Below are 23789 nucleotides of genomic sequence, written 5' to 3'. Positions count from 1 at the left end.
ATCTCCCTGCTCCCCAGCAATATTCCATGGCAGTTAGGGCCCACTCAGCGGAATGGGGCGAGGCCTTCTCTTGGATTTGGAGCTCAGGTGCCTGAAAAGAGGTCTCCCCATTCTTCCTCAGACACTAGGCTTGTGATGGAACCTGATCTGACTGAGGAAGAAGATGAGGAGATAAGAGCCAGGTGAGTGTGGAAAGGGTAGGGGTGGGAGGTTGGAGAGGGATAAACACCCAAGATGGCAGAGACTAGGCATCAGAGGCCCGGGAAGGAAGAGGAGGCCTAGTGGGGAGATGGAGGAGGGGTGGCCTGGGCAGAGCAGAGAGAGCTTGTGCAGGACTCCGGCCCTTCTCGCAGCAGGAACAGGCGGTCACTCACGGATCAGCGCCGCGACTCCGTGCTGCCCCTTCAGTGGAGAATTAGACACAGTTCCCGCTGGATGGTCCAGGTGGTGGCCTCCGAATTCAGCCTGGTGGGCTTCCTCCTTCTTCTGGTCATGGTCTTCTCCAAGAAATGGCTGTACCCCTCTAAGAGTCGTTTCCATCAGCGCTACCCCAAAAATATCACCAATAGAGTCTACACCTCGATCCATAAAATGTCCACAGGGCTTCTGTACGTCTGCATATCTGAAAGCTGCTCCAGTTCAGACAGTGGGAAAGGTGAGTCCCTTCATCCCATCCCAGGTCTCCAGCCTGCCTTGACCTCTGGGGTGGCCCCCACAGTCCTGTTCCCGCCTATCAGCCATCTTCATTTGATTTGCAAGATGGCTCTGCTGGCATGGTGGCCTCTGAGGGTCATTTTCTTCCTTTGGTTTGGCCAAATCAATTCACCTGATCCAGTAGATGTCACCTCTTTGGGAAAAGTCCAAAGGACTTTGCTTTAAGAATGTCAAGACGAGCTGAGCAGTGATGGCACACACCTTTAAACCCAGCACTTGGGAGATAGAGGCAGGCAGATCTCTGTGAGTTTGAGGTGAGTTCCACGACAGCCAGGGCTACACAGAATGTTGAGAGATGTCTGGATCATTCCCGAATAACATAATTTTCACCTGGGAGGTGCGGTTTCCGCCTGGGTTTGCATACCCAGAGCCCTGAGATGACTCCCTGAGTGTTCTCTTGCAATCCTTCGCCAGTTCCTGCCGGTTTCCTTTCCTTCTCCTGACGTCATGCCTCTGGGGGCCAGCTCTGCACTTCCCCTTCATTGTCTGGCTTCCTCAGTCCTTGCTTTCCTAAATTCTCACAGCCGCTTCATTTCTGACTCAAGTTTCATTTCGTGCTCTCCCCTCACCCCTTCCAAAATGTCCAATTCTGGATGTCCATTTTCGTCTGTTCATTCTCCTTCACAGAAGCAAAAAACAGGTATATAGCCATTATATCTTCTTAAGGAGAAATATGGGAAAACAAAAAATACCATCTTTGGCATGCTATTTGTCCAGCCAAATTGTTCACTGGCCACAAGAGATGGGGATAATTGACCTTATTTTGTAGATGGGAAGATTGGAGCCGGGGGTCATACCCCATGAACTAGCAATGCTTGAGTGCTTTTCACCTACAAAAGAAAGTGTAAACTTTACAAAGGCAGATACAGAATTATATGTATCTTGCTCTGTGGTGCTACTCAAAGATGGCTAGGCATTTTCTTTCTTTTCTTCTTCTTCTTCTTCTTCTTCTTCTTCTTCTTCTTCTTTCTTTCTTTTCTTTTCTTTCTTTCTTTTTTCTTTGGTTTTTGAAACAAGTTTTCTCTGTGTAGCCCTGGCTGTCCTGGAACTCTCTATGTAGAGCAGGCTGGCCTTGAACTCACTGAGATCCACCAGCTTCTGCCTCCTGAGTACTGGGATTAAAGGCACGCGCCGCCGCCACCACTGCCCGGTCAGCATTTTCTTTTTGTGGTGCTCCCCACACATGCTAAGCGCCTACACTGAGTCACATCCCCAGTCTTTTTTTTTTTTTTTTTGGAAAGTTTTAAATGGTTTTGCATAATTGTGCTCATTCTTTACTGCGTATTTGATTTCCATTTGTTTGTTTGTTTGTATTGTGCCAGGGCCTCACTCTGTAGCCCAGGCTGACTCTGAACCGCCATCTTCAGCCTCCTGAGAGCTGGTGTCACAGGCATGAGCCACCACACCTGACTTCCGCACTCACTGCCTTTTTGCTTGTTTGGTTTGGTTTCTGGTTGAGACAGGTTTTCTCTGCGTAGCCCTGGCTGTCCTGGATCTCGCACTGTAGACCAGGCTGGCCTCGAACTCACAGAGAGCCGCCTGCCTCTGCCTCCCTCTGCTCGGATTAAGGGTATGGGCCACCACGTCCAGCACTTTCTTCTTCTAATCAGTGAAGAATCTATGCTTTTCACAGTTTGTGCCCCACGCTCCCGCCACTACGATGGCCCAATTATCTGGAGCCAAGTGACCATGGACTAAATCCGGAAGCCAAGAGCCCAAATAAACCTTTCTCATTTGAAGCTGTTCCTGTTGGGTATTTAGTCAGAGATGAACAGGCAACAAACACAGAAAGCTGGTAATGGAAGAGTGGGGGGACATTCCTGTAACCACATCTGATCTCGTGGAAGGAAGAAGCCTTTGGGACTGGTGTGTGGGAAGAATCTGGCCCCGTTTAGCCAGATTGCAGTGAGTTTGGGAGAGAAAACAAAACAAAACAGGGTAAAGGGTTCGAAAAACATGCAGTCATGCCAGGAAAGGAACAACCTGAGAGGTGTGGCCCATGAGGCCACGGTCATTAACGAAGTTAGACTCATTCAGAAGGAGCCAACCACTTTGCCTTGGGACAATGGGGAAGATGTTTTGGAGTCAGCCTCCGGAACTGGCCAGTTACCACCCATTCCAGGCTTCGGGGTCTAAAACTGTGAGTACATTTGCAAGATTTCTCTTGAAAAACGGAGAGCCACGAACGCTTTTGCAAGTCCATTGACATGTTGCATATTTTTTCTTTTGAGAATTACTGTTTGTGTCCTGATTTTTCTTTTCCTTCTTTTTATTTTTCTCTTGTTGATTTTTTTTTTTTTTCGAGACAGAGTTTCTCTGTGTAGCTTTGCGCCTTTCCTGGAACTCGCTTTGTAGACCTAGCCTAGCCTAGCCTCAAACTCACAGAGATCCGCCTGCCTCTGCCTCCCCAGTGCTGGGATTAAAGGCGTGCACCGCCGCCACCACTGCCCAGTCGGCATTTTTTTGTTTTGTTTTGTTGAGATCAGGTTTCTCTGTAGCCCTGGCTGTCCTGGTACTTGATATATATATGACTGTAAGTCAGACTGACCTCAAACTTGCAGTGATCTGCCTGCCTCTGCCTCTGGAATGCTGCATTAAAGAAGTGGGCCACTATGCCTGGCTTTAAAATTTTTTATTGTTTTGTTTTGCTTTGAAAGAGGGTCTCACTATGTAGCTAACAGAGATCAGACTACCTCTGCTTCTCTAGTGCTGGTATGAAAGGTGTGAGCCACCACACTCGGCTATTTTTATTTTTTATTTTTTTGAAATACTACGTTGTAGTCCAGCCTGGTCTGTAACTCACTATGTAGCTCAAGCTAGCCTCAAACCCAGGTCTCTCCTCCTACTCAGCCTTGCTGGTGTTGAGCTCATTGGGGTGAGCCACCACGTTGGCTCATATTTATATATTCAAGTGGTTGGAATTACCAAGCAGTCTCTGGATCAAGAATGTTACTTGAGCAAAAGTATTTATGATCTTAATTGTGCATTTCTTTGGTTCTGCACGACCTGAGTGTTTTCCTCGTATTTGTTCATTTGATCGTATTTCACGTTTGTGAATCCTGAGTCCCTCCCTGTTTTATCATTTTCCCCAGACAGTTTTAAGCTGTGGACAGTCCATCCACTTTTGGGGGTGGCTAAGATAAGTTTCATCCTGGCCTTGGGGCTGGGCTTTGCCCTCACCGCTTGGCTGCACCTGCCGTACCTGCCCCGCCTGCAGAGAATGCCTTTCTTTGGCTTGATTGGAATCATCCTGAGCTTCTGTGAAGGTGCCCCCCAGCTCTGAAAAAGGTCCTTGATTCCCTGTCCCACGTCATCCTGGGCATGTCTCCCTCTCCTCTGGGGGTGGAGCGAGCGTTTGGGGCGCTGGGGTGGAGCGAGCGTTTGGGGCGCACTACTTCTGGAATCCCGTAGACAGGAGGGTTGCTTTCCTCGAGCCTCCTCCGGGAGGCCGAGGACTCGGTGTGAGTGGTTGGCGGCTGTAGCTCAGCAGATGAGGCAGAACTCCTGTACGATTCTTAGGTGAGAATAAGATCTCTCCACCCTTGCCTCCCAGTCACCTTCATTTTCCTCACCCTCCTGTTGTTCCCCATTAACCTCTGGATCTACGAGCTGAAGAGAAACATATCGGTCCCCATCGGGTGGAGCTATTTCATTGGCTGGCTAGTGTTCATCCTGTATCTTACCTGTGGTGAGTGGTTAGGAGCGCCCTCGGGAAGGAAGGGACTCGGGTGGGTCAGGGCAGAGGATGTTTGGAGGGAAGGGGCGGGCAGCACTCCCATGCCCACCCGGAGAGTCCATAGGGACCTAACCTTCCCCGTGGCTCACCTCACCTGTCACCTTCCATGCCTCTGCTTCTCCCTTTTTCTTGGGCCCCACCCCTAGGGATCCTTTGCTACCTCAACCATAAAAGCTTCTGGAGCGTGATGATGGACAGTAGTTCCTCCTCCATCGACAGTCCTTGCAACAGCAGGGCCACGGGGCCTCTGATGAGTACCGAAAAGCCCTCCAGCAGCCAGAACGACGTCCTGGATCCTGATAAGGAGGAGGATTAACCAAAAGGCACTAAGTTTATCTAAATGCATCTTAGCCCCCTGCCCAGCCACCATTGGCTAGGTCTGTCCTCATCGCGACAAAGAATGAGCACAGGAGGATTTGGGGACCAGCCTGCGTTCCCCTCCCTCAACTCGGCCTCGTCTGTGGCTCAGGTGATGTGGAATAAATTGTCCATCTCTTCTTCGTCATGTCTGGTGGTCATTGAGGAGACCTGGAGGAGGGAGCGGAAGGGAGAAAAACAAAATTCATTGCTGGGTTGGCTTCCAGTCCTTCCTGCCTGTGAACTTTTTGACGCCCTTTGGTCCCTAAACCTACCTGCCCAGCCTCTACCATAGCAGACCTGTGGGTAGGCAGGAGGGACTCCGTGCTAGAACACTTGACCTGGCGTTCCTATGAATTTGGGTTTGATGGAATAGCACTGAAAGCAGAAAAACCAAAGTAAACTTAGCCAGGCTTGGTATAGGCATAAGTATACTCATGCCTTATAATCCCAGGAGGCTGAGGCAGGAGGATGGCCAGTCTGATGCCTCAAAAACAAAAATAAAACATAACAAGCCAAACCACACATATGTGTCTGGCTGGAAAAAGCAACTGCAGCTTTTGCAGGGACCACAGACAAATATCTACAGGGCTAGCCAGACTGCATAGTACAAACGGCACCATTCTCCAAGTCTATATATAATCTATCCCCTTTAATAAGACCTAGTTTATGATTGGAGCTGGATAAAAATTTGTTCCCTTGGCCGGGCAGTGGTGGCACACGCCTTTAATCCCAGCACTCGGGAGGCAGACACAGGAGAATCTCTGTGGGTTCGAGGCCAGCCTGGTCTACAGAGTGAGATCCAGGACAGGCACAAAGCTACATAGAGAAACCCTGTCTCAAAAACAAAACAAAAAACAAAATGTATTCCCAACTTACTGCCTTGAAGTAATAAACATTATTTTACATAGAGTCTGAGGGACAGGACTCTAGAAGCACTTTAGTTAAATAGTTCTTTTTAAAAATTGGTTGTTATTTTTCCATTGACAAATCAAACTTGTGTATACATGTATCATGTATCATGATGTTTGAAGCCTGTACATAATGTGGAATGGCTTATGTGGGAAGATCACCTAAAATCTACACTTCAGATTTCTTTCAAAATATGATACAGCCGGGCAGTGGTGGCACATGCCTTTAATCCCAGCACTCGGGAGGCAGACACAGGAGAATCTCTGTGAGTTCGAGGCCAGCCTGGGCTACTGAGTCAGTTCCAGGAAAGGCTCCAAAGCTACACAGAGAAACCCTGTCTCTAAATAAATAAATAATAAATACATAAATAAACAAAATAGAATATGATACATTGAGTGTGCAGTCTTAGCAATTCCATAGGCTGAGGCAGAAGGATTGCCTAAGTTCAAGGCCAGCACACACACACACACACACACACACACACACACACCACAGAGCCAATAGTAGTCATGTGCTATAACTGTGCTGATCTTCTGCATTTATGTCTTCCTTTTGATAAAAAGCTACACCTTTTGGGCCCATTGAGATGGCTTAGTGGGTAAAAGTGCTTGCCAACAAGCCTGATGACCTGAGTTCGGTTCCTGGGTTTGGTGTTGTCGCAAATGGCAGAACCTCCTCTCTCTCTCTCCCTCTCTCTCTCTCTCTCTCTCTCTCTCTCTCTCTCTCTCTCTCTCTCTCTCTCTTAAGATAGGGTCTCTCTATCTATGTATCTGGCTGTCCTTGAGTTCTCTATGTAAACCAGGCTGGGCTTGAACTCACAGAGATACACCTGCCTTTGCTCCCAAGTGCTGGGATTAAAGGCGTTCCTTCTTGTTAAAGGCTGAATAAGGGGCTGGAGAGATGGCTCAGCAGTTAAGAGTACTAGTTGCTCTTCCAGAGGATCTGAGTTGGACTTCAGGTACCCACATGGTGGCTCATAGTCATGTAACTGTTCCAGGGGATCCAATGCCATCTCCTAGCCTTGGAAGCCACCAGGCACACAAGGCCCGTAGACGTACATACAGGCAAAACACCCTTACATGTAAAATGAACATAAAAAATTTAAAATAGGCTGGGCACCGGTGGCACATGTCTTTAATCTCAGCACTTGGGAAGCAGAGGCAGGTGGATCTCTGTGATTTCGAGGCCACTGTGAGTTTGAGGCCAGTTTGACCTACACAAAGCAAGTTCCAGGACAGCCAGGGCTACACAGAGAAACCCTGTCTCCAAAAACCAAAACAAAAAACAACAATAAAAAACTGTAGCGGGGTGTGGGGAGTGTGGGAGTGGGGTTGGGAGGGGTTGGGGATTTAGCTCAGTGATAGAGCACTTGCCTAGCAAACACAAGGTCCTGGGTTCGGTCCTCAGCTCCAGAAAATTAAAACAAAACAAAAAAACTGTAGCGGCCAGTATTCCATTGTGTACATATTCCATCTGTTCCACTCGTCCCTCTTAGCAGGCACTTAATGTGATTTTGTATCTTGGTTCCCGTGAGTAACACTGCAGTCGACAGGAAATGTAGACACCTCCGTGGCACATTGATTCCATTTTCTTGGAACACACTGTCAAGGAATGGAGTTGCCATGTCTGTATGGCCCTTACCCAGGGTCTGTAATGAGGTTACAAGTCAAGATGATGGCTGGGAAGCCAGGTATGGTGGCTCATGCCTTTAATCCCAACACCCAGGAAGCAGAGGTGACTCTTGAGTTTGAGGCCAGCCTGGTCTACAAAGCAAGCTCAAGGCAGTCCAGGGAGACTACATAGGGAGACCTTATCTCAAAAAAAAAAAAAAAAAAGAAAAGAAAAAGAAAGAAAAAGAAAAGGAAAAGAAGAGTGTCTGCATTCTTGGTTGGAGCTGGAGGATCCCTTCCGATAGGGTCCTTTCCTGTCTGTTGGCAGAAAGCCCGAGTTCTTTGCTGCAGGAGTCTCTTTGCCCATGGTTAACTGTGTCCAGAGTGAGCAGTCTAAGAGAACAAGGAGGAAAACTAAGAGAGTTTGGAAAAAACACCACGAGATCATCCAGGGCTGAGGCTATAACTCAGTGGTAGAGTCCTTGCCTGCCATTCAGAAGGCCCTGGCTTCCATCCCCAGCTCTGAAAAACAAGAGCAGAGGAAAACCAGGCACCCAGAACCACTGGGCTTTTGTATGTGTAAGTAATTGCTCTCTTATAATTTTGTATTTTTTAATTAATGTGAATACATTGCAATTTGTTTATCTGTTCCCCTATAGGTAGACATTTAGGCTTTTAATTCTTTAGTTATGAAATTTAATTCTTTAGTTGCTATTAACATTCCTATACATCTTTTGTCTGAGTGCGGGTATGTGCATGTGTATGCTGGTGCCTGGGGAGGCTGAAGGCATCGTCAGATCCTCGAGGAGCTGGAATTACAACAGATAGTTATGAGCTGCCTGCTGAGGGTCCTGGGAATCGAACTCTGGTCCTCTGGAAAAGCAGCGCATGCTCTCAACCGCTGAGCTGTCCCTTCAGGCCCTTGTTATGTTGCCAAGTCCTTGCACGGACTCCAGGGACTTCCTTCATCTGACTGGGGCAACAAGGGAATGAAGAAAAGACAGACACACATACAGAAACACAGAAAAGCTGGGGTCGGGTGGTTTGGGGTTCCAGTTGGAGAAGCCATAGCACAGCTGAACTGGGAGGCGTGGTCATTACGCACAGCTGAACCGGGAGGCGTGGTCATTACGCACAGCTAAACCGGGAGGCGTGGTCATTATACACAGCTGGACAGAGAGGCGTGGTCATTACACACAGCTGGACAGAGAGGTGTGGTTATTACACACAGCTGACTGGGGAGGCGTGGTCATTGCACACAGCTGAACGGAGAGGCGTGGTCATTACACACAGCTGAACAGGGAGGCGTGGTTATTACACATGGCTGAACAGAGAGGCGTGGTTATTACACACAGCTGAACGGAGAGGCGTGGTCATTATACACAGCTGGACAGAGAGGCGTGGTCATTACACACAGCTGGACAGAGAGGCGTGGTCATTACACACACAGCTGAACAGGGAGGCGTGGTTATTACACACAGCTGAACAGGGAGGCGTGGTAATTACACAGCTGAACGGGGAGGCGTGGTTATTATACACAGCTGAACAGAGAGGCGTGGTTATTACACACAGCTGAACAGAGAGGCGTGATTATTACACACAGCTGAACGGGGAGGCGTGGTTATTACACACAGCTGAACAGAGAGGCGTGATTATTACACACAGCTGAACGGGGAGGCGTGGTTATTACACACAACTGAACAGAGAGGCGTGGTTATTACACACAGCTGAACAGAGAGGCGTGATTATTACACACAGCTGAACGGGGAGGCGTGGTCATTACACACAGCTGAACAGAGAGGCGTGGTTATTACACACAGCTGAACAGGGAGGCGTGGTAATTACACATGGCTGAACGGAGAGGCGTGGTCATTATACACAGCTGGACAGAGAGGCGTGGTCATTACACACAGCTGGACAGAGAGGCGTGGTCATTACACACACAGCTGAACAGGGAGGCGTGGTTATTACACACAGCTGAACAGGGAGGCGTGGTAATTACACAGCTGAACGGGGAGGCGTGGTTATTATACACAGCTGAACAGAGAGGCGTGGTTATTACACACAGCTGAACAGAGAGGCGTGATTATTACACACAGCTGAACGGGGAGGCGTGGTTATTACACACAGCTGAACAGAGAGGCGTGATTATTACACACAGCTGAACGGGGAGGCGTGGTTATTACACACAACTGAACAGAGAGGCGTGGTTATTACACACAGCTGAACAGAGAGGCGTGATTATTACACACAGCTGAACGGGGAGGCGTGGTCATTACACACAGCTGAACAGAGAGGCGTGGTTATTACACACAGCTGAACAGGGAGGCGTGGTAATTACACATGGCTGAACAGAGAGGCGTGATTATTACACACAGCTGAACGGGGAGGCGTGGTTATTACACAGCTGAACAGGGAGGCGTGGTCATTGCACACAGCTGAACGGAGAGGTGTGGACATTACACACAGATGAACAGGGAGGCGTGGTCATTACACACAGTTGAACGGGGAGGCGTGGTCATTACACGCAGCTGACTGGGGAGGCGTGGTCATTGCACAGGGCTGAACAGGGAGGCGTGGTTATTACACACAGCTGAAGGGAGAGGCATGGTCATTATACACAGCTGACTGGGGAGGCGTGGTCATTGCACACAGCTGAACGGAGAGGCGTGGTCATTACACACAGCTGAACGGGGAGGCGTGGTTATTACACATAGCTGAACAGAGAGGCATGGCTATTACACACAGCTGAACGGAGAGGCGTGGTCATTATACACAGCTGGACAGAGAGGCGTAGTCATTACACACAGCTGGACAGAGAGGCGTGGTCGTTATACAGATAAACAGGGAGGCGTGGTTATCATATAGAACTGGATCAAAGAGATTGGTTTAGCTAATCTCGGTAAGAAGTCTCTGCAGAGGAGCAGTCTTCAGGCCCTAAACACCCACGGGAGAAAGCTATGGTGAATATTTTTGCACACACTATCAATATCTGCACTAGGATGAGAGGAAGGCTTTGCTTGTCTCTGAGACTCATCCCTCCCCTAGGGGAGTGTTTGCCATTTTCCTATGGATCTGAGGCTAGAGTCTTTGACATGGCTTCCTACTCCACTCCTTATATTTTTTTTTTATTTACTTATTTATTTATTGGTTTTTCGAATGTCCAGCCTGGCCTCAAACTTGCACATCTGCCTGCCTCTGCCTCCCAAGTGCTGGGATTAAAGGCATGTATCATCACTGGCTCTTTTTTTTTTTTTTAAATGTTAAACTAGACTGCATTCCTGGGATACACTTCACTTGGTCATGGTGAGTTAACTTTATTATAAATTATAAATTAGATTTGATGCACTGATATGTTAGGGGACTTCCATGTATTTTCACAAGAAATATTAGTCTATGCTTAAAATATTCTTTGTCAATATTTCAGTCTTTGTGGTATCAGTATTATACTGGTGTCATAAGTTAGAAAATGATGAGCATTTTGAAAAAAAAAAAAGCTACATTAATCTTTGCCACATCTACTGCAAGAACGAAGACCATTCTCAGCAACCAGGCTGTAGATGTTCCGGAAAATGTCAACATCACTCTGAAGGGCCCCAAAGAACCCTCTAGAGGGATTTCAGTCACATCAATTAGAGCCAAGGCTCCTTGGGGGGGCGGGGAGAGGCTCTGGGTGACAAATGTTGGGGGAACAAAGGGACTGGCCGCTGGCCGCACCATGTGCAGCCATGTTCTGAACACAATCAAGAGTGTTACCCTGGTCTTCCGTAACAAGGTGAGGTCTGTGTGTGCTCATGTCCCCATAATTCAGGAGACAGGGTCCTTGGTTGAAATCCCAAATTTCTTGGGTGAAAAGTGAATCCTCAGGGTCCAGATGAGGATGCATGTTTCTTGTTCTGTCTCTCAAGCCCAGGAGGATGAATTAATCCTTGATAGAAATAAGTAACAATTGAAATTGTTTCAAATTAAGGGCCTTTGATTCCGCAAGCCATGATAGGTAAAAACAAGGATGTCGGAAAGGTTTTGGATGGCATCTAAGTGTCTGAGGAGGAAATAGTGCAGCAGGCTGATGAGCAAGACCTGAGTCACTCAGCTCCAGAAACAAGATCCTGAATTATGAGATGGGGTGTCTCTGGGGACAGTAAAAGACTTGTACTGAAAAATTAAAAAAAAAAAAACTACGTTTAAGAAAAAAACTATATTAGTTGGGAGTGGTGGCACACATCTTTTATCCTAGTATTCAGAAGGCAGAGGCTGGTGGGTCTCAGCCTGGCCTAGAGAGTGAGTTCCGGGACAGCCAGGGCTACACAGAGAAACCCTGCCTCAAAAACAAAACAAAACAAAACAAACAAACAAAAAAAAACCAAAAACAACAAGAAAGCAAAACAAAAAAACTTTATAGTGTGTGTGTGTGCAATCTTGTACCATAGTCTCTGTGTGGAAGTCAGGACAGCTTGTGAAGTTGTTTCCCTCCTACCACATGGACTGTGAGGCGTCACAAGTGCCGTAACTGGCTGAGCCATCTGCTGCCCCCTCTTTGGGCGTTTTTGAGATAGGGTTGCTGAGGCTCAGGCTTACCATGTAGCCAAGGATGTGAACTAAAGGTGACCTTGAACTTCTAATTCCCCTGCCTTCGCTTCCCGGTCGCTGGGATTACAGGCGTGCAATCCCCATGCCTGATTTTACTCAGTGCTGGGAACCAAACACAAGCTAGGCAAGCACTCTACCAACTAAGTTAACATTCCCCAAACACCTCTCCCCCCCCATCTTTCTTTGTTTTCCAAGTGACTTTATATAGCATTAACGTTACTTTTCCTGTATGTGTGTGGTAGTATTGAGAAAGGTCATCCACAGTAGATTTGTATGTGTCAGTTTAGTGAAACTGGAACTATTTCCCCAAAGTCTCTTTCTTCCTATTTTGAACCACAGGGACATTTTTAACAACATTTGAAAGTGAGCATGGTTCCATTTTCAGCCATTTTTCCCTTTTTACAAGAAAGGCTATACTAAGCGTCAGGTCAGCAGCTCAGCTCAGTTGCTGCTCCACCTGGTCGGGTTGGGGCAGCTCCCAGGCACATCTTTCAGCTCCAGATCCCCCCCACTTTCTTCAGTTCTAGGGCCATGCTTATGTTCAAGTCTCTGATGAAGGACAGAAGCTTCAGCCGGGCTTGGTGGCACACACCTTTTATCTCAGCACTCAGGAGGCAGAGCAAGTGGATCTTCCAGTTAGAGGCCAGCCTGGTCTACAGAGAGAGTTCCAGGACAGCCAGGGCTACACAGAGAAACTCTGTCTCGAAAAATCGAAAAAGAACATGTGCTTGTTACTACTGAGCCCTCTCTCCAGGCCCCACAGTTGTTGTTGAGACATGGTCTTACTGTGTAGCCCAGGCTATCCTGTTTCTGTCTCTCAAGAATCTTGTTAGGGCTTCATGGGTAAAGGCACTTGCCATCAAGCCTGATGACCTCAGTTTAATCTCCAGGACCCATATGGTAGATGGCAGACAGAAGGAACCAATTTCTCCTCCACGTGTACACACATTCACACATATACACGTCACACATGTCCTCACATATACATACCCCATAGAGCCTTGTTGTTTTGTAGGCTGTTCACACAGCCTAAGAGAGCGTTTCTCAGGCCGTCACTCAGTCATTAAGTGATGTGTGGACCGTACTTAGCAGGGATATCGGGGCTAAGTCTGCTGTTCCATCTTGTTCTTGGTCTGGGTGAGAAATTCTGCTGATTTTCTCTTTTATTTTTATTATATTTTTGAGACAAGGTTTCATAGTATAGCACAGACTCTCTATGTAGCCCAAGCTGACCTTGAACACACAAACCTCCTCCCTCATCTTTTTGAGTGTGCTAGATTACTTCTGTTCTTGGTTCTGGGGATAGAACTCAGGTTGCCAGGCTTATCAGCAAGCCCCCTTGCTACTCACTAAATCTTCTCATCAGCCCTACTTCTGTTCTGTCTCTCTGTCTCTGTCTCTCTCTCTCTCTTCCCTTTCTTGGTGTTTTTGAGACAGAATCTCTCTGGTTGTCCTGGAACTGGCTCTGTAGACCAGGCTGGCCTTGAACTTACAAAGATCCACCTGCCTCTGCCTCCCGAGTGCTGGGATTAAAGGCATGTGCCACCACTGCTTGGTCTAGTTTACATTTTTCATTAATGTATTAATTTATAAATTCCTCCTAAGCATAATTTTCTCTGCACTCCCCAAAATATGTAGTGTCTTAGTTAGGGTTTCTGTTGCTGTGAAGAGACATCATGACCACGGCAACTCTCATAAAGGAAAACATTTAATTGGGGTGGCTTACATTTTCAGAGGTTTAGTCCATTATCATCATGGTGTGATATGGTAGTGTGTAGGCAGATATGGTACTGGAGCTGAGTCCTTACATCTTGTTCCAAAGGCAACAGGAAGTGAACCCAAACACTGGGTGTGGCTTGAGCATATATGAGACTTCAAAGCCTTCCTCCACAGTGACACACTTCCTCCAACAAGACCATACCCACTTCAACCAGGCTACACTTCCCAATAGTGCCACTCCCTTTGGGGGCCATTTTCTTTCAAACCACCACGTGTGGTGCTTACATTATCATTTGGTTCATAATATTTTCTAATTTTCCTTTGGCTGTTTTTGTTTTGACCCACGGGTTTTGTAGACATGGAATATATGATTTTTTTTTTTTTTTTTTTTTTTGGTTTTTTTGAGACAGGGTTTCTCTGTGTAGCTTTGGTGCCTGTCCTGGATCTTGCTCTGTAGACCAGGCTGGCTTGGAACTCACAGAGATCCACCTGGATCTGCCTCCGAGTGCTGGGATCAAAGGCATGTACCACCACCGCCCAGCTCAGCCTACTTTCTTATAGAACCCAGGACCAACAGCCCAGGGATGGGACACTCACAATGGGCCGGGCATCAATCACTAATTAAGAAAGTGCCTTTACAGGCCTGCCTGCCTACAGCCTGCTCTTACAGAGTCATTTTCTCCTTTGAGGTTTCCTCCTCTCAAATGGTCTAGCCTGTGTCAAGTAGACATAAAACTGGCCAGCACAGGCATTAAAGTCTGATTCTCCGCTTGTTTACTTCCTCCGTTTGTAATGGCAAGGTTTGTTTGGTTTCGGTGATAGTAACTGAGCTAACAGCCCTGGTTCTGTCTGTTTTTGATTCAAATGTCTTGAAGCTCCATTGCTTATTTAAACATTTAAGGTTGTGTATCTTTATCTGCGACCGAGTCTCACTTATGTAATCCTCCTGGCTGGCCTGGAACTCACTGTGCAGACCAGACTTGGCCTGGAAGTTACTGAGATCCTTGGCTCTGCCCCTGCTGGGATTAAAGGAGTGTGGTTTTTGGATGAATTGGTCCTTTATTGTGATAAAACACATTTTTGTTGTTGTTTTGTTTTTGTTGAGACAGGGTCTCTCAAAGTAGCCCATGCAGGACTTAAGTTCTCTACTCTCCTGTCTGGGCCTCCCAGGGTGTTGGAATCACTGTACACACAACCACACCTGTCTCAACACCTTTCTTTAGTCCAGTAACATCTACATTGTCTGATTTGAAGTCGATCATATTTACTTTTTTTTTTTAGTTTTTTTTTTTTGTTTGTTTGTTTTTCGAGACAGGGTTTCTCCGTGTAGCTTTGCGCCTTTCCTGGAACTCACTTGGTAGCCCAGGCTGGCCTCGAACTCACAGAGATCTGCCTGGCTCTGCCTCCGAGTGCTGGGATTAAAGGAGTGTGCCACCACCACCTGGCCTAGTTTTTTTGATACAGAGTCTCACCATGTAATTCTGGCTGGCCTGGAGCTCACAGAGCTCTGCTTGCTTCTGCCTTCCGGTGCTGAGAACTTATTCTTTTTTTTTTTTTTTTTTTTTTTGTTTTTTTGGGGGGGGTTTCCAGACAGGGTTTCTCTGTGTAGCTTTGCGCCTTTCCTGGAACTTGCTTTGTAGACCAGGCTGGCCTCGAACTCACATAGCTCTGCCTGCCTCTGCCTCCCAAGTGCTGGGATTAAAGGCGTGCGCCACCACCGCCCAGCTGAGAACTTATTTTTTTAAAAACTAAAATGTATTTCTTATAGACAACTTGGCCACCCCAACACACACCGTTTTTTAAGCTTCCTATTTTCTCCTTTATCTAGCTCCTAGCAACCTCCACTGCCCCATCTATGACCATCATTTGACTCTCTTAGTCAACTCGTGTAAGTAGACTCCTATGGTATTTGATGTTTCGTGTTTTCACAAATTTCAACTAGAATGGTCTTTAAGAAGCATTAATGAGCATAAAGAAGGTGGGCAGTGGTGGCACACGTCTTGGGAGGCAGAGTCAGGCAGATCTCTGTGAGTTCAAGGCCAGCCTGTTCTACAAAGCAAGTTCCAGGGATAGACAGAACTGTTACACAGAGAAACCCTGTCTCAAAAAACCTAAACAAACAAAAAAAATTGGCCATTTGTGTGTGTTACATATATAAATACATATTCAACATGTATATGAACTATTTAAAAGACATATAAGTTTAGGCAGCAGCCACTGAGCTTCTGACTTCTCAAGGCTCTGGTCCACTTCTTTCCTCGGAGCTTGCTTGCCCACTTGCTCGCTCGCTCCCTCCTTTTCTCTTTTCCCTTCTTCTGTCTCTGTCTCTCTGTCTTTCCTTCTTTTCTTTCTTTCTCTCTCTCTTTCTTCTCTTTCTTTCTTTCTTTCTTTCTTTCTTTCTTTCTTTCTTTCTTTCTTTCTTTCTTTCTGTGTTTTGAGACAGCTGGCCTGGAATTCCCTATATAGACCAGGCTGACCTTGAACTCAAAGAGATCCTCTGGCCTCTACCTCTGTGGTGCTGGGATCAAAGGCGTCCACCACCACACCTGGCGTGTACTCCTCAAACCTCCACATGCATGCCCCTCCCACACTAAATAAAACTTCAAAAACCCACAACAATGAGATATTAGCACTCCTATTAGAATTATAAACATCCAAACACTGACACCACCAAATGCTGGTAAAAATATGGCAGGAATTCTCACTCACTGTAGTAAGAATGCAAAGCAGTATAGCCACGTAGAAAACAACTGGACAACTTCTTCAAACTGAGCATACTCTTACCATATGATCCAACGGTCTCACTCACAGGCCGGTAAGTCAAATGAACTGAAGTCTTAAACTCAGCTTAGGAGTCATTTCTTGGGGGACAGGATGAACACAGACTTACCAGCTCACACAGAGGCTTGCCTTTCCATAAAGCAAGCGATGAGACGCTATTGATTCTTTTATTTTTATTCCTTAGAAACTGCTTTTTAAGTTCTATTTGTGTGTGTTATATATGTGTGTCTAGTCACACAGGGGCCAGAGGAGGGCATTGGATAGCTATTCATCATTCTCCCCCTTATTCCTCTGAGGCAGGAGCTCACATTTTTTTTCGTTGATTGGCAGCCAGCAAACCCCAGTGATCTTTCTGTCCCCACCCCTTACAGCATTGTGGTTACAGGCTGTTGACATGGATGCTGGGATCCATATTTCCTTGCACAAGCTATGCTGAATATAACAGCAGAAGATCTTGCTGCAGGCTCTGCACTCAGCTGCCAGATCTCTTTATCCTACTTTGATTGGAGTAGTTCTTCAGTCTTTGTCTTTCAGGATATTGAAGTGTTGCTGTTTTGCAAGGAATACATACAGAGCAGATATTTTGTAGGATGTCTGAGTTTATCTCTTGTTTCTTTTCTTTTTTTAATTAATTTATTTCTATTTTATGTACATTGGTGTTTTGCCATGGGTGTCGGGTCCCCTGAAACTGGAGTGCATGCTGGGAATGGAACCCAGGTCCTTTGGAAGAGCAGTCAGTGCTCTTAACCACTGAGCCCTCTCCAGCCCCTCTCCTATTTCTTTATAATTAGACTCGTGATTTTTTTTTTTTTTGGTAGAAATACCACAGAAATATTGTTGTGTCTTCCTCAGTGCCTCAAACTGAATGTAGAGGTGATTTTCCCAAATGTGGTATTTTAACTTTGACTCCTGAATGATATCTGTCAGGTTTCTCCAATGAGAATCTTGTCAAGTATATTTCCACCTGTTGTTTTTGCAGAGAACCCAGATTCTGTTTCCAGCACCCACATCAGGTAGCTCACAGACACCTGTAACTCTGGTTCCAGAGGATCTGATGCCCTCTTCTGGCCTCTGTGGGTACTGCACACACAGTGCACACATACACACAGGCATACATGCACGCCAATGTGTGCACTCACCCACACAAAATGAATAAAATAATTCTAAGTAGGCAGAATGAGCAATGTTCATTGGTGAATTACAATCTTTCAAAATTCAGCTTAATTGATGTTTGTGGGGGAGCCCTCGCTGAGCACCTCTTCACAGAAAGGAGTTTGCTTTATGCCTTGTTTCTTCAGTGTTTTCGTTAGTACAACATGATGCGTGGTACATAGCTGGTGTTTATCAATGTTTATCAATGTTGAATTAACGACACTGACAGGCTAGAGAGGGATGGGTGCAAGGAGAGGGGGCAGAAGAAAGTCCATCCGCCGTGAATTCTTTCTTTTCCTTTCTTCCTTCCCTTCCTTGACAGGGTATCATGTAGCCTGGTAGCTAAAGATGACCTTGAACTTCTGATACTCCTGCCTCTACCTCCTGAGTGCTAGCTGGGGGTTGAATTTAGGGTCTTGTGAATGCTAGGCAAGCACTCTTCCAGCTGATTCCCATCTCCCACCCTTGAGGATAGATGTCAGGGTCCCTTCAGGAAACACAACTCCTTTGTACCCGGAGAAGAAGAGGAGTAGCAACCTCTAGTCATACAGACTGGTCCCTCCTCATCCCTTCAGCAGCAGAGTTGGGACTGTGAAGACAATATGAAGGCCTAGACTTGACTTTACAGACTCCATCTTAGGGAAAGGCCACCATCTTAGACCACCTGGTGACCGGGGGCTGTACTCAGTTCCAGGAAGAACCTCAGGAATGTGCCATGACAACTCGAACAGATACCCTAGAAGCAACCAATTAAGAAATAGGGCAGTAACATTTAACAAGATCCAGATGCTCCTGCAGACACTCTGTCGGCGGTTTATGGCCCTTGCAGATATCCAGATAATCCTGTCAGCAAGTGGTGGTTCCTCGCCAAAAGTCTAACCCAATAGTTTCAAATGTGGTTTCACATCGAAAGTCTAGACTAGTAATTTCAAAAAATCACCTTGCCCCATATCCCTTCTACCCAATCCCAAGATGCCAAGGCATGTGGCTTGTGGTTTTTCCCTTTAAAAACTCCTCCCCCCAGGTTCAAACCTGACAATAAAAAGACCCTTGTGTGCTTGCTTGGAATCCAGCTCTTTGGTGGTCTCTGGGGGTTTCGAAACACGGGACTAAAGGATGGTTGTGTCATTTCAGGTGATCTGGGTTATGTGCTGACCAAGATCCTTGTGGTCCCTACATTTACAGAGGTCATTTCTGAGAAGACAGTGCAGGTGTGGACTCGGGGTGTGTGCTGGGGGAGGGCTACCAGGTGTCTCACCAGTCAGGAGTGACCAACCAAAGTCACAAGCAAGCCATTCGTGCAAGCCTAGAGGAAAGGCTGAGCATCCGCCAAGGCAGAGCCCTCAGCCTGGCAGGAAGCGCCTACCAGTGAAAAAGCAGTCTTAGGCCAAAGGTTCCCAGTGTGGAGAGTCGTTCTGAGGAACAGCGAGCGGGTCAGCGGAAGGAATGGAGGCATTCTAAAGAAACAGAACAGTAAAGATTCCCAAAGGAGACCCAGAGGACAAACCATCAGCACCAGTTTTAAATGGAAAGGTTAAAAATCCTCCCTGCTCTTCCCTGGAATCATAAACCGGTTGCGAAGAAGAGCAACCTCGGGCGAGCATATTGCGAAGGCACAGCGTCTTTCGGACTCACCGAGAGCCGCGGCTCTCAGGAAGCTCCCATTTCCTGCCGCCTTTGTTTGCTTGGAAAACTCCAAGGAGTCTGCCATCTGGAGTAATTAATTGTAGGGTTAAAAAAAAGAAAAAGAAAAAAAAAGAAACCCTGCCAGAACCTGGGTAAACAAAGATTAGCACCAGGATAACACAAATAAAAAGGAACAAGAAACAAAAAAAGAACGCACAGGGAAAGGAAGCTAAGTTCAACGGGATGAAATTTGGAAGAAAAACCTAAAGATTTCAGGCAAAATTTGTTCTGCTGTCAGTTAGCTTTTTGAGCGAGAGTCCTGAGAAGGCTCTAGCCTTTTATATATAATATATATTAAAAGATCTTTATTTTCTGTGTGTGGGTGTTTTGCCTGAGGTAGGCATGTGCACCACGTGTGTGCCTGGTACCCTCAGAGACCAGAAGAGAGCATCAGAGCCCCTAGAACTGGAGTCCACGGGTGCTGTGAGCCACCCTGTGGGTGCTGGGAATTGAACTCACCTCCTCTGTCTGGAAGAGTAGCCAGTGTGCTCGACCACTGAGCCAGCTCTTCAGTGTTAAGAGCACTTGCTGCTCTTGCTGAGGAGCCCAGGTAGCTTCCAAGCATCCGTATCAGGCATCTCACAGCTGTAACTCCAGATCCCGGCAGCTCCCTCTGCCCTCCCCGGGTACCTGAATCCACATGCTCACACCCACATGCAGACACACAAACACAAACACACATAATTAGAAATAAAAATAGCCAGGTATGTTGGTACACACCTCTAATCCAAGCGTTTACAGGGCAGAGGCAGGAGGATCTCTGAGTTCAAGACCAGCCAGAACTACATAGTGAGTAGCTGGGCATGGCACTGGGGATTGAACCCAGGGTCTCATGCATGCTAAACACTCTTCCAGGTATTTTTGTTTAACATGAAGAAGTCAAGTTTGGAAAAGTGTCTAAAGTAGCTGATAGTGTTTCTATCACATGGCACAAAAGAATCGAGACTGAAAAATACACAGCCTCGATTAGATGTGACAGTACTAACGCTGTAAGTGACTGGGACAGAAACCATCCCAACTTGGATGTAGGTTGAACTCATTCTGTGAGCAACAGAAATGAACTGAAGGTTCCTGAGAAGGTTAAGTGTTTATAAGTACTGACCTTGGAATTTATATATTTTTTATATATACCTACTTTACATTGTACTTGTTTCTTTTTTAAAAAGATTTATTATTTATAGTGTTCTGTCTGTACATGTCCCTGCAGGCCAGAAGAGGGCGCTAGATCTCATTACCAGATGGTTGTGAGCCACCATGTGGTTGCTGGGAATTGAACTCAGGACCCCAGGAAGAGCAGCCAGTGCTCTTAACCTCTGAGTCATCTCTCCAGCCCGAGTTTAGAATTTAAAAGCATTTGAATCTTGGGCTACTTATTAATTTTCCTTAGGGGAATTGAGTTCTGGTTTTTCGAGACAGGGTTTCTCTGTGTAGCCCTGGCTGTCCCGAACTTACTTTGTAGACCAGGCTGGCCTCAAACTCACAGAGATCTGCCTGCCTATGATTCCCAAGTGCTGGGATTAAGGGTGTGCACCACCCCCACCTAGTGAGAAATTAAATTCTTAAATTACCTCGTCTATTTACATTCATTTCTACAGATTAATCACACTTGGTAGGGTTTTGAAGATTTAATTTTAGAAATTAGTTTGAAGTGCTTAGTATTGTAGATGAGTCATGGTCTGGTCAATAATATTAATTTTTATTAGTCTGAGCAGAGGGAGCTCCAGTCCAGAAGACTCACTAATAATGGGAGGCAACAAGATCCTGGAGCAGGTGTTGACGTTTGCAAAGGGATTGGAACAGATGAGGAATCAGGGAGGGGGGCTGGAGAAATGGCTCATTGGTTAAGAGCACTGACTGCTTTATGGAACACGGATGACCCAGGTTCGATTCCTATCACCCAAATAGCAGTTTACAACCAGTTTCAAAGGATCTCCTGGCTTCTACATTCACACACAATATGCAGACATACATGCATGCAGGTAAAATACCCATATACATAAAATAATGATTCTTTTTTGTTGTTGTTTCTTTGTTTTTTGAGACAGGGTTTTAATATATAGCCCCAGCTGTCCTGGAACTCTCTCTGTAGACCAGACTGGCCTCAAAATCAGAGATCTGCCTGCCTCTGCCTCCCAAGTGCTGGGATCAAAGGCACGCCGAGCACCATCACCTCCCAGCAAAATAATGAAATTTTAAAAATGTTTTAAAACTTTAAAAAAAGAATGAGAAAGAGTCTTTGCATTTAACAGTTGGAAATGCTCTGCTGACCTTTGAGAGCACTAAGTACAACATACCAGCTAGTGGTGGTGTGGCTTTCTATAGTTCTTTTAAAAATTTAATGAAAATTGTTATTGTGGGGCAGGGAAGAACATGCATGCCACAGCATATGTGTGGAGGTCAGAGGACAATGTTGTGGCGTCTGCTCCCGCTTACACTTAAGTGAGTCTTTGGCATGGGCTCAAATTGTCAGGCTTACAGCAAGCACCTTTACCTGCTGAGCCATCTTGCCTGCCATAAAACATTTACCCAAGGCCTGGGATACCCTGCTGGAAAATAACACACATCCTGTGCCTAGCAGTTCATTGAAAGGCAAGCCCAGTTCTTTCCGAAGCATTCCTTAACTCTGGGGGCAGGAGAGCCCTATGTGCTTCTCTTAGGAGCAATAAGGCAGTGTAGTCAACCCTGAAGGGTCAGCCTATGACCTAGTAAGCGGCTGGGCATGTGAACAGGCAGGACTGTGGCATAAGGGCACTGAATGCCACTCTAGTGGCATGGGCCCAGACAGGACTGACCCAGACTGGCTCATACTGTCCTGCCTCCTTTCTTTGCTACTTTTCCTGTTGAGAAGTAAGACGTTACCATGGTTTTGCTGGTCACGAGGAGGAAGTGACATCTCCCAGCCCCTTTCCAAACTTATCACCCTCCCATCATAGCCCCGAGACTTGGAGCAATTATCATGCCTTTTACAGAGAAGACAGGACTTATTCAAGGTTATCTACCTGCTTTAATTGAGCCAGAGCATAAGCTTAGGAAAAATGTCACAGGTTCTTTACTCCATCATTAAAAAACAAAAATCAGCCAGGTGGTGATGTCGCACACCTTTAATTCCAGCACTCAGGAGGCAGAGCCAGGTGGATCTCTGTGAGTTCGAGGCCAGCCTGATCTACAAAGTGAGTTCCAGGACAGGCTCCAAAGCTACACAGAGAAACCCTGTCTTGAAAAACCAAACCCCCAAACCTTCCTTCCTCAGCTCACTTTGCATTTTTTATAGTCAAATTGAGTTCTATAAAGACTAAGCATGCAAATCCTCATAATGAACAGAGTCCCAGAAAGGTATGGCAACCCTCCCCTTGTGCACACGTGGAGAGACAACGCCTTCCACAGTGAAACTAGCCCAAAGAGTCTGCTTGCCCAGGTATTTGGGAGCTGTGCCTCTGAAGCCGCTTGTTTCCCGTGTACAGAATCGAGACTCTCGTGAATGTGTGTACCTGGGGTGGATCCGACCTGTTTTCTGTTAGGACAAAAGGTCTGCCTTTTAGAGTGTTATTTGGGCTGAGGGATTGTTCTGAGTCCCCCACCACTTTTAAACAACTGTTGCCTTCTAACTGCTCTTAAATCCCACCACCACCCAGCATTCTCAGTGGTTCTGCTAAGAGTTGAACTATCCCTCAAATGATGATGCTGAAATCCTAACCTCCTAGTACCCATGAATCTAACCTTTTGAAGTTCTAAAAACCCACACCATCCCAGTCAGCTTTATCTCTGCCTTGTGCCTGTGGATAAGATGTAAGTTCTCAGCCAGGCGGTGGTGGCGCATGCCTTTAAATCCAGCACTCGGGAGGCAGAGGCAGGCGGATCTCTGTGAGTTCGAGGCCAGCCTGGGCTACTAAGTGAGTTCCAGGAAAGGCGCAAAGCTACACAGAGAAACCCTGTCTCGGAAAACCAAAAAAAAAAAAGATGTAGCTCTCAGCTACTACTGCAGCATGCCGCCATGCTCCCTGCTATGATGGTCATGGACTTACCCTCTGAAACTGTAAGCAAGCCCCCAACTAAAAGCTTTATTTTTTATAAGTTGTCTTGGTCATGGTGTCTCCTCACAGCAGTAGAAAAGTAAGATAGAATGAGAGAACCAACTCCCACAATTGTCTTCTGACCTCCCTACATGCACACACATCACAGCAGGTGTGCGTGCCCTTCCACACAAAGAGTGTAAAAAAATCATTAGAGAAATCTTTAAAGATGGTTACAAGATGAAGTCATTTAGGATGGTCCTAATCCTACTGATATAAAAAAGGGACATTTGTAGGGACGAATGGGAGCTGGAGAGGTGACATAGTAGTTAAGAGCATTAGATGCTCTTGGAGAGGACCAGGGTTCGGTCCCAGCACCCACATGGCAGCTCACAACCATCTGTAAACTCCCGTTCCAGGGGATCCAGTGCCCTCTTCTCCTTGGGCACCAGGCACTCACTGTGCACATATGTACATATAGACCAAACACTCCTATCCATAAGTCTTAAAAGAGTAGAATGA

General features: G+C 46.5%; 1 protein-coding gene and 1 pseudogene across 2 annotated transcripts; both read left to right on the top strand.

Moving 5' to 3' along the window:
- On the top strand, positions 1-4950 carry Odf4 (outer dense fiber of sperm tails 4). 2 transcript variants are annotated; one of them, XM_059270944.1, is made up of 5 exons: positions 1-182; positions 357-655; positions 3807-3980; positions 4268-4402; positions 4597-4950. In XM_059270944.1, exons 1-5 carry the CDS (start codon positions 136-138, stop codon positions 4764-4766), a joined length of 825 nt encoding a protein of 274 aa, XP_059126927.1. In that variant the 5' UTR covers positions 1-135; the 3' UTR covers positions 4767-4950. The 2 variants fall into 2 exon arrangements, with proteins under 2 accessions (XP_059126927.1, XP_059126926.1); XM_059270943.1 differs by having other exon boundaries at positions 354-655.
- Positions 4951-10798: 5848 nt separating this feature from the next.
- On the top strand, positions 10799-11442 carry LOC131916996 (large ribosomal subunit protein uL6-like; annotated as a pseudogene).
- The last annotated feature ends 12347 nt before the right edge of the window (positions 11443-23789 follow it).

Source organism: Peromyscus eremicus, chromosome 8a (assembly GCF_949786415.1).
Source record: "Peromyscus eremicus chromosome 8a, PerEre_H2_v1, whole genome shotgun sequence".
Lineage (NCBI taxonomy): Eukaryota > Metazoa > Chordata > Mammalia > Rodentia > Cricetidae > Peromyscus > Peromyscus eremicus.
Note: the sequence above shows the minus strand (reverse complement) of the source record. Positions and strands in the feature narration are given on the sequence as shown.